The sequence below is a fragment of the Ammospiza caudacuta genome, chromosome 31 (assembly GCF_027887145.1).
Source record: "Ammospiza caudacuta isolate bAmmCau1 chromosome 31, bAmmCau1.pri, whole genome shotgun sequence".
In the NCBI taxonomy this organism is placed as follows: Eukaryota; Metazoa; Chordata; class Aves; order Passeriformes; family Passerellidae; genus Ammospiza; species Ammospiza caudacuta.
Window position 1 is genome coordinate 2,988,272 of NC_080623.1, and position 10,393 is coordinate 2,998,664.

Consider the following 10,393-nt stretch of genomic DNA (forward strand, 5'->3'; position numbering starts at 1 on the left):
TGCTGTGTGAGCCCCAGCTCTGGGGGCGCTTTGTGTTCCCCAATCTCTTCAGCGGCTCTGGGGGTGCTTTGTGCCCCCCCAGCTCCTTCAGCGGCTCTGGGGGACACCGAGGCAGTTTTGGGGGGACCCGTCCTGCGCGGGCACCGCGTCCCCTGCCGGAGGAAGGGCTCGGGGTGGGACTCGCTTCCCGCCGGCTGCCGCAGGAAACGGGGCAGGAAGGGCCGGGCCGGGGCCCCGCAGCGCCGGGACGTGGCCCCGAAGGCACCGGGGGGGACACGGGGGGACCCCGGCAGCTCAGTCACGTCCGAGGTGACATCGGTGTGTCACCCCAAAGGGACAGAATCGGGGCTCTGTGCCCCCTCACTCACAGCCACGCATCGCTGCAAATCCTCTCTGTATTAGCGAGGTACAACAGCAGAGCAGGGTGAGACCCCCAGGGCCCCCCCAGCCTGGGGAATTCGGGGCTCCCCCACCCCAGAGCTCCGTGAGCCGCTCCAGGAGTGTCCTCACGTCTGTCTGTCCCTCGCTGCTGTGTCCGTCCCTCAGCGTCACGATCCCCAAACCTGCTCCGTGCAGCCCCCAAAGGATTGGGGGGTGGGCAGAGCGAATGAAGCCCCTCACAATAAATAAATAAATAGTCCTGGGGAGGCTTAGAGGTGACTCTCCTCCTCCTCCAGCGCCCGGTTGAGCCCCGGGATGAACTTGAGCAGCCGCTGGCGGAAGCTGCTGTGCCGGTTCTTGCGGGGGACGGCGGCGGCTCCGTCCCCGGGATCCCCGGCCCGGGCCCAAAACTTCCCCGCAGCCCCCGGTGGCCCCGGACACCTGAGGCTGGAGCTGCGACCCAGAGCGGGCCGGGGGCGCGGGGGAGGGGGCGCGGGACCCCCGATGTCCTCATCCTTGTCCTTGTCACCATCATTGTCGCCGTTCAGGGAGCTGGAGGAGGCGAAGACGCAGGTCTGGTACAGGGAGTCATCGCTGCCGCTGGCTCGGGAGGAGCCCCCCGGCAATGCCTCCCCCTGCAGGCACCAGCGGATGGACTCCAGCGTGTCGTAGATGCTGGGGTCCTTGGCCACCACGCCTGATGGGGGACACGGGGGTGTCATGGGAGGCGGGTGGTGCCCCAAAACCCTCCCACAACCACCCGAGACCCCCACTCACCCCGCACCAGCCGCTGCTCCTGCACCATCAGCGAGCGAAACTCGCCCCATTTCTCGTAGAGGGTTTGCTGTGGGGAGGGTGAGGGGGTCAGGACCCTGCTGAGGGGTCTCCAGAACCCTGCTGAGGGGGTCAGGACCCCACTGGGGGGTCCCAGGATCCTGCTGAGGGGTCCCAGGACCCTGATGAGGGGTCTCTAGCACCCTGCTGAGGCGGTCAGGATTCCCTGAGGGGTCCCAGGACCCTGCTGAGGGGTACCCAGGACTCTGCTGAGGGCATCAGGACCCTACTGAGGGGGGATCAGGACCCTGCTAAGGGGTCTCCAGCCCCCCATCAGCCCCTGCTCACCTTCAGGTACTGCAGCCGTGCCTCCAGCTCAGCCCTCCTGATGGATGTGCCATAGAGAGTGTCGAGCCTGTGGGTCAGCAGCTGTCAGCACTGGGGGGCTGCAGCCCCCCCAGGCCCCCCCTGAGCCCCCCACTCACCGGAGAACATTCCCTGAGCTCTTGATGATCTCCACGATCTCCCGGTGCCGGATTCCCTCCACGTTGAGCCCGTTGACGCCCGTGATGGTGTCCCCTGGAGCACAGGGTGAGCAGGGCGGGTTCAGGGGGGCTGCTCCCCGCTGATGGGGCTCCCCTGGGTCCCCCCAGGATGTGCTCACCAGCCTTGAGCCCCGCGGCCTCGGCCGGGCTCCCGCCGTGCACGCGGCACACGAAGGTGAACATCTCCACGCTGTTGCTGTCCTGGTGGTGCAGCCCGTAGGTCTGCAATGAGGGGGCTGCAGTGAGGGGCACCCCGACCCCCAGGGACCCCCCCCAAGGGCAGCAATGCAGCGTTGGGTTGCTGCTGGGGGGGTTTGCCCAAGCAGCACAGCATGGGGAGGTTTGGTGATTCTGTCACCTCTAAAAATAACCCCGGGATCAGAGACAAATTAAAAATACCCTGATGCAAAGCAAGGTGTGGGGAGGGAGGGTGGGGAGCAGGGCCAGGCTCAGCTCAGCTCAGCTCAGCTCAGCTCAGCACCCACCTGGATCTCGAAGCCAAAGGATTCCTCTGCCTTCTTCTGCAGCGTCACCACCTTCCTGGGGGACACAGGGATCAGGGCACCAGGCATGGCCAACACTGCCTGTGCAAACTTTAAAATGCTGCTTTGGGGTCCCCAAAATCCCTGCACATCCAAAACTGCTTGTGCAAACCTCAAAATGCTGCTTTGGGGTCCCCAAAATCCCTGCACATCCAAAACTGCCTGTGCAAACCTCAAAACGCTGCTTTGGGGTCCCCAAAATGCCTCAGATGGGATTCACACCCCCCAGTTTGCCTTTGGGTGTCAGGCAGGGTTTGGGGGTGTCTGAGCCCACCAGGGAGCTGTGACCCCATGGCTGTTCTCACCTGCCCTACAAATCCCCCTCATTTCCAGCCCTCCCAGGGTATCCAGAGTGGAACAATGTCCCCAAGGCCAAGCTCCAGCCCTCTGGGACAGGGACCCCAGCCCCATTCCAGCATCACCACCTTCCTGGGGGACACAGGGGTCAGGGCACCAGGCACGGCCAAAACTGCCTGTGGGAATCTCAAAAATGCTGCTTTGGGCTCCCCAAAATCCCTGCACACCCAAAACTGCCTGTGGGAACCTCAAAAATGCTGCTTTGGGCTCCCCAAAATGCCTCAGATGGGATTCACCCCACTCTGCCCCTCAGTTTGCCTTTGTCAGAATCCTGTGGGTGCCAGGCAGGATGTGCCCACAGGGTCTGGGGGTGTCTGAGCTGTGACCCCATGTTTGCTCTCACTTCCCCCATAAAATCCCCCTCATTTCCAGCCCTCCCAGGGTATCCAGTGTGGAACAATGTCCCCAAGGCCAAGCTCCAGCCCTCTGGGACAGGGACTCCAGCCCCACTCCTGTGTCCCCTGCCCCTACCTGTGCTCCTCCGGGGACTGGCTGGGTGATGCCCACTTGAACCCAGTGTCCTGTGACAAAGGAAGAGCCATGAGGGGACACCCGAGGGGACATCCCCCACCAGGACAGCACCAAACCGTGCCAAGGCAGCACCCGGGTGCCCCCTGGGCATAACAGGGCTTTGATCAGGGCTCAAAGCACCCTCAGAGTGCCCGGGGCTCGCCCCACGCTTTGACGTCAGCCCCACCCCACGCTCTGAGGGGCCCCGGCACAGAGGGGCCCTGTTGTGGCCACAAAATCTGGGTTTTTGTGCAAAATCCACCCCTCCCTCCTCCCCAGCCCAGACAATGTCGCTGTTGTGGCAGGAGCAGAGGCGTGGGCGGGTGCAGGAACTGGCAGGACCCTCAGGAGGGGACAGGGCTGTCCCCAAATGCCCCTCTGGGGGCGCAGCCCCAGTGCAGCACAGGCAGTGTCACCAAAATCTGCCCTTTGAGGGTGGCACATGGCACAGCTTGGTGGCAGCAGGGTGCTGGGCTCTGGCAGTGCAGCACAGTGTCACCAAAAGCTGTCCCTTGAGGGTGGCACATGGCACAGCTTGGTGGCCCCAGTGCAGCACAGGCAGTGTCACCAAAATCTGCCCTTTGAGGGTGGCGCATGGCACAGCTTGGTGGCAGCAGGGTGCTGGGCTCTGGCGCTGCAGCACAGTGTCACCAAAAGCTGTCCCTTGAGGGTGGCACATGGCACGGTTTGGTGGCATATGCCACGGTTTGGTGGCAGCAGGGTGCCAGCGGTTCTCTCTGTGCTCTGCCTGCCACATGGGTGTCACCAGCTCTGCCACATGGGTGTCGCCAGCCCTGCTGGTGTCACCAGATAACGACAGACCTCCCCAAATGCACCCACAGGCACAAAACCACCAGAAACGGGAACGCTGTCGCCTGTCACGCCGGGCCCCACGTCACCACAGGGACAGGAAGGGACGCTCTGGAGCCCTCGGGGACACGGCTGGTGGTGGTGGCCCTGCTGGCCAGGCCACCGTGCGTGTCTGGGCTGTGGCAGAGCAGCCACTTCTGCTCCGGATGTCGGCTCTGCTCTCGCTTCCCACCGCGCTCAGGAAGCGCCGCGGGGCCGGGGGAGCCTCAGGGCGGGGTCGGGCCCAGCGTGAGCACTGAGGAGCTTTGCCAGGGCCCTGTGCTCCTGCAAACCAGAGCTGGGAGCGCTGGGACCTGTCCTTAAACCAGACCCAGGGCACTCTGGGATCTGTCCCTTACTGTCCCCAAACCAGAGCTGGGGAGCGCTGGCACCTGTCCACTGCTGTCCCTAAACCAGACCCAGGGTACTCTGCCCGTCCCTAAATCAGACCCAGGGCACTCTGGGACCTGTCCCCTAGTGTCCCTAAATCAGACCGGGGGAACTCTGTCCCTTACTGTCCCCAAACCAGACCTGGGGAGCTCTGGGTCCTGTCCTTAAACCAGACCCAGGGTACTCTGTGATCTGTCCCTTACTGTCCCTAAACCAGAGCTGGGGAGCGCTGGGACCTGTCCCTTGCTGTCCCCTGCATCAGACCTGGGGCACTCTGGGACCTGTCCCTTGCTGTCCCTAAACCAGACCCTGTGATCTGTCCCTTATCCTCCCTAAATCAGACCCAGGGCACTCTGGGAAATGTCCCTTACTGTCCCTAAAACAGACCCAGGGTACTCTGTCCTCTACCGTCCCTAAACCAGACCCTGTGATCTGTCCCTAAATCAGACCCCGCTCCTGGGGTACCCTGTGGCCGATCCCTCGCCAGAGTCCAGGGGGGTTATGGGGTCACTCCTGTCCCAGTGGGGTCACTCCCGCCCCAGTGACAGAGCCACAAACAGTGGGGTGGGGTCTGGTCCTGTGCCCGGAAAGCTGCAGGGCAGGACAGGGAGAAGGACCAGGACAGGATGTGGGGCTTGGGGACACCGGGAAGGGCACAGGGACGATTCCTGAGGGAAGGTGAGGAGGGACCTGGATGTGGGGACCCGGGGGGAAACCAAGGTGGGGGTACCGGGACAACCCCGGGACAGGACGTGAACAGGATCCGGGACAGGATGTGACGCTTGTGGGGACAACACGGAGCGAGAGGGGACGGGGACAGCGGGAAGAGGCTGCGGGATGATGGGACAGGGGCGAGGAGATGCTGGGGCAGCACAAGAGGCTGGGGGCGGCCATCGAGACACCGAGGCGGGATGGGGACACGAGGAAACCGGGGCGGGAGGGGGACAGCGGAGCGGGATGGGGACACGAGGGAAGCTCGGGCGGGATGGGGACACGAGGGAACCGGAGCGGGATGGGGACACGAGGGAACCGGAGCGGGATGGGGACACGAGGGAAGCTCGGGCAGGAGGGGGACACGAGGGAAGCTCGGGCAGGAGGGGGACACGAGGGAACCGGAGCGGGAGGGGGACACGAGGGAAGCTCGGGCGGGAGGGGGACACGAGGGAAGCTCGGGCGGCGCTCGGGGCACGATAAGAGCCCCGGAGGAGACACCGGAGCGGATCCGCAGCCACCGGCGGCCGGGCGGGACGGGGACACGGCGCAGCCCCGCTCCCCCCATTACCGGTCCCGGTGCACAACCGGGGGCACCGGGCCGGCTCCCCCCCCAGCCCTACCTTGCGCACACGGGGCAGGGTCCCGCCGGCCGCCGCCAGCGCTCGGTACAGCTCGGCGGGCCCGGGGCTCTCCGGGACCGCCGCCGGTGCCGCATCGTCCTTCGGCCGCAGCCGCCGCCGCTGCCGCCGCCGCCGCAGGGTCATGGCCGGGCCGGGCCGTGCCGGGAGCCGCTATATGGACCCTGAGGGTGGGGACACCAAGGGACGCGCCCCTTTTGGGGCCGGACACGCCCGCTTGGGCGTTAGAGCGCGGCTTTGGGGATAAACCACGCCCAGGGGCCGGCTGGGGCCGGCGGCTCCCCGGGCACGGGGCGGGACCGCGGGGAGCTCGGGGGGTCCGGGGTGAGGGGACCCCAGGGAGGGGACAGTGGACGGGATCCTGCTTGAGGACCCCATAGGGGTCATGGGGGGGTCCAGTGGTGGGGGGTCCTGCTTAGCTGCTTGGGGTCCCTGTGGGGGTCCAGTGGGGAGGGTCCTGCTTGGGGACTCCATGAGGGTCCAGGGGGGGTCCGAGGGAGGGGTCCTGCTCAGGGTCCCCATGGAGGTAAAGTGGGGGGTCCAGAGGGGGGGGTCCTGCTCGAGGACACCGTGGAGGAACAGTGGAGGGTCCAGTGGTGGGGTCCTTCTCAGGGACCCCATTGAGGTCCAGAGGGGGTTCTGTGGAGGTCCAATGTGGGGGGTCCAGTGTGAGGGTCCTACTTGGGGGCCTCATGGAGGTGCAGTGGGGGTTTAAGTGGGGGGATCCTGCTTGGGGACCCCCCGGAGGTCCAGGGAGGGGGTCCGGTGTGAGGGTCCCGCTCGGTTCCAGTGGGGGGCGTCCTCACTGTGCTCAGGGTCCCCATGGGGGTCCGGGGGAGGTCCAGTATGAGGGTCCTGCTCGGGGACCCTGTGGAGAGTCCAGTTTGGGGACCTCATGGAGGTCTGGTGGGGGGGTCCAGTGGGGAGGGTCCTGCTTGGGAACCCCATGGGGGTCCAGTATGAAGATCCTGCTCGGGTCCAGTGGGGAGTTCCTGCTGGGGGTCCCCATACAAGTCCAGTGGTGGGGTCCTGCTCAGGGACCCCATGGAGGTCCCAAGGGGGGTCCCCTTGTGTGGGGTCCAGCAGGACAGAACAATTCGGGTTCCTTCTTAGGGATCCTGCGGGGGTCCAGGGGGGAGGTTCCACCGGGGTCCTGCTTGGTTACCCTCGGGGGGTCCACAGGGGGGTCTGCTGTGAGGGTCCTGCTCAGGAACCCCATGGGAGTCCATAGGGGGGGTTTGGTGTGAGGGTCCTGCTCGGTGACCCTCAGGGAATCCAGAGTGGGGTCTGGTGTGAGGGTCCTGCTCAGGGACCCCGTGGGGGTCCATAGGGGGGTCCCTTCATGAAGTTCTGCACGGAGATCCCCCAGAACTCCAGCGTGGGGGTCTGAGGGAGGTTCCTGGGCACATCCTCAGGGACACCACGGGGTCCAGAGTGGGGTCCGGGTGCTCCTTGGGGCAGTAGAACCCGGGTGAGGCGGTGCCCTGAGGAGGGCGCAGGGTGCGATGCTGCTGGGAATATCACGGGAAGCACCGAGGAGGGATCCAGGGATCACCCCAGGGATGATTTGGGGAGAAACCAGAGCAAAACCAACCCAGGCTCTGCTGCTCACCGCCAGCTGCCAGCACATTCACATCCCCAAATCTGCATTTGGGATTGAACGGGAGGCAGGACTGGGGCAGGGGCGGCCCCAAGCCCGGGATTTGAGCTGCTCCTGCACGATCCCAGCTGAGCTGGACACGGAGGGAAGAACAATTCCCGGAGGCTCCGGCAGCTCCCGGGCAGCGGGAATTTTCCAGCTGCAGTCCAGAGCTTTGCCCAAATGTTTGTTTAAAATTTGCCAAAAAAAATTTGAAGATCGTAACAATCCCCGCTTGGCGTTCCACCCAAACCTCCCGCCCACAGCCCGGCCTGGGGTTACCAGGAGACAAATTTGCTGCAGGAGCTGAGCTGCTCTGGGCTGGAATTGCTGGGGGAAGGATGGGATTGAGGCCATCACCCACCCTGAGTCACCAAACCAGCAGGAATGACCCCATCTTGTTCCCAAAATTTGGTCATGGCTTGGCCCCTCAGCTGCAGCCACCCCAGATTGTTTTCCCTGGAGGAGGAGGCAGATTTTGCTTTAAAATTCCCCAAAATTTCCGCTTTAAAATTCCCAAAAATTCTTGCTTTAAAATCCCCCATATTCTGATCTCAGTGCTGCAGGATGGGGCTGGATTTTCCTGGGGAGCTTCAGACAAAGCCCAGATGGTGCCTCCCCCTCCCCACCTTGTCTGAGCCCGGGGGGACCCCAGGCCTCGGCAGATTTTGCCCTTGATCCGCTCACAACTCATTTGCAGGAGGTTCTAATTAAGGAATGAACGCTGCAGTTCATGCAGCACCGTTTACCCTGGGAGCAAACAGGATTTTGGAGTTTGCTGTGGGATTTCTCTTTCCTTGGAGCTGTGAGGAGCTCCAGGGAGGTGCCCACTGTACCCCGGGATGCTCTGAGGGGATCTCCAGGTATAAATCTCCAAATTTATTTATTCTCTGTGAATAAATAAATTATTTATTCTTCCTGCTGTCTTTCCCTGAGTGGGAGCTCCAAGTTCAGCTGGGTGGAAAATCCCACCTGTCACCTCTTTGTGTCACCTCCACTGTGCTGGTGGCTGTTGGAAGCTTCATATTCACTAAAAATGAGAATATTCAACATTAAAATGTTTTAACCAGGATTCCTAAAGAGATGATGTGAGGGACTGCAATTCCCACCCCTTCCCAGTGAACTGAGATTGCAACACCTCACATGAATAAAACAAACTTTTAATAATGTACAGCAGAAATCGACAGCCTGTTTTTTTTATATTAAACAAAAGATTTCCTATCTTACACCGTATGTACATTTTGCATACTGAAGAGGTAAAGTGGCTAAGTGGCTATTTTCTTACAGTCCTTTGCTAAGAAAAAAAATGTACAAAACCAAACAAATCAAAAAAGGGGCAGAGAAGTACCAAGAGTTCTGTCCTGCAGCCACGTACCGCTGATGGACCCCCCTTTCCTTATCCTACATAAAATGCAGATTTTGCTCCTTTTTTCCCCCCCTCCCAGAGCTGCTGCAACTTTTTGGGAAGCAAAGCAGCAAATCCCGACAGCTCTGCAGCACTGGCGCCCCCGGGCACCGATTTGCATGAGAAAAGTGCTGTGTAAATGCTACATGGTCAGCGTTAGCTCCTTCCCGCTGGCTTTTCCCCATCTCTCCTGAAGATTTCAGCCCTAAAATCCTGCTGGGAGGGATGTTTCCCTCCTCACCTCGTCTTTTCCCTGCTTGGTTTGGAGCTGAGGCAGGTGCAGTGTGGCTACAGTTGGAGGGGGCGAGTTCAGTGCGAGTTTCAGAGCTGTGGGAGAGGGATGGGGGAGCCAAGGGGAGCCTGAGCTGTGGCCTGGCCCCTCCTGCCTGCCCCAGCTCCCAGCCCCGGGCCTGTTCCAGCAGCCTGCAGGGACTCCTCTGCTTCTAAATCCAGCTTTAGATGGGTTAAACTGAGGTTTAACTGAGTTTTGGGCTTGCAAGGGATTCCCTTGGCTTCTAAGTCCAGGTTTAGATGGGTTAAACTGACATTTAGGGCTTCCAGTGCAGGTTTAACTGGGCTAAACCTGCACTGAGGGCTTGCAAGTGATACCCTTGGCTTCTAAATCCAGCTTTAGATGGGTTAAACTGACATTTAGGGCTTCCAATGCAGGTTTAAATGAGTTAAACCTGGATTGAGGGCTTGCAAGTGATCCCCTTGGCTTCCAAGTCCAGGTTTAAATGAGTTAAACTTGCATTTGGGGCTTGCAAGTGATCCCCTTGACATCAGGTCCAGGTTTAACTGGGCTAAACCTGCATTGAGAGCTTGCAAGCACCCCCTCAGCTTTTAAGTCCAAGTTTAACTGGGTTAAACTGACATCTAGGGCTTGCAAGGGATTCCCTTGCCTTCTAAGTCCAGCTTTAGATGGGTTAAACTGACATTTAGGGCTTCCAATGCAGGTTTAACTGGGCTAAACCTGCACTGAGGGCTTGCAAGTGATACCCTCGGCTTCTAAATCCAGGTTTAGATGGGTTAAACTGATATTTAGGGCTTCCAAGTCCAGGTTTAAATGAGTTAAACTTGCATTTGGGGCTTGCAAGGGATTCCCTTGGCTTCTAAGTCCAGGTTTAGATGGGTTAAACTGACATCTAGGGCTTCCAGTGCAGGTTTAACTGGGCTAAACCTGCACTGAGGACTTGCAAGTGACCCCCTTGGCTTCCAAGTCCAGGTTTAACTGGGCTAAACTGACATTTAGGTTTTGCAAGTGCCCCCTTGGTCCTAAATGCAGGTTTAAGTTTAAGGGATGTGCATGGGAAGCTCTGGCTGAGATGTGACTCAGGACAAGCTGGGGGGACACAGGGGAACCTCAGTTCTGCTCCCAGGGCAGATCCACGCTGCCAAAAACTCCTTTGGGGGGTGCAAACCAGCTCCTAAAATGATTCCAAACCCACCCAACCCACACTCCTCACTCTGTACAAGGTCATGGACACACAGGGAATCGGGGAGAGGGACACACGGACAGGGACAGACAGCAAGAACACAGGGACTGAAATAAAGACAACCCTGGCAGCCAGAGCAGAGATGAAACCTCACCTTTGAGAGCAGGAGCAAGGTCAGAGTAGAAACAGTTCCAGTGTAAATTGAGCTGTGCA

The 10,393-nt window shown here is 60.8% G+C and overlaps 1 protein-coding gene across 3 annotated transcripts; it reads right to left on the reverse strand.

Moving 5' to 3' along the window:
* Window positions 1-381: 381 nt before the first annotated feature.
* On the reverse strand, window positions 382-5,840 carry TAMALIN (trafficking regulator and scaffold protein tamalin). 3 transcript variants are annotated; one of them, XM_058822070.1, is made up of 8 exons: window positions 5,683-5,840; window positions 3,071-3,120; window positions 2,186-2,240; window positions 1,820-1,901; window positions 1,641-1,734; window positions 1,504-1,570; window positions 1,159-1,225; window positions 382-1,078 (listed from the first exon to the last, which is right to left on the reverse strand). In XM_058822070.1, the coding sequence occupies exons 1-8, from the start codon at window positions 5,824-5,826 to the stop codon at window positions 651-653; spliced, it is 987 nt and encodes a 328-aa protein (XP_058678053.1). In that variant the 5' UTR covers window positions 5,827-5,840; the 3' UTR covers window positions 382-650. The 3 variants fall into 3 exon arrangements, with proteins under 3 accessions (XP_058678053.1, XP_058678052.1, XP_058678054.1); XM_058822069.1 differs by having other exon boundaries at window positions 1,820-1,922; XM_058822071.1 differs by lacking the exon at window positions 3,071-3,120 and having other exon boundaries at window positions 1,820-1,922; window positions 5,683-5,795.
* Between the last annotated feature and the right edge of the window lie 4,553 nt (window positions 5,841-10,393).

Bases quoted from the DNA above. Each gene is read 5' to 3' on its own strand.
- TAMALIN (XM_058822069.1), bottom strand. From the start codon at position 5,826: ATGACCCTGCGGCGGCGGCGGCAGCGGCGGCGGCTGCGGCCGAAGGAC. The intron at 3,121-5,682 runs GTAGGGCTGGGG...CCTTTGTCACAG, and splicing joins CCCTGCCCCGTGTGCGCAAG to GACACTGGGTTCAAGTGGGC. The intron at 2,241-3,070 runs GTAGGGGCAGGG...TGTGTCCCCCAG, and splicing joins CAGTCCCCGGAGGAGCACAG to GAAGGTGGTGACGCTGCAGA.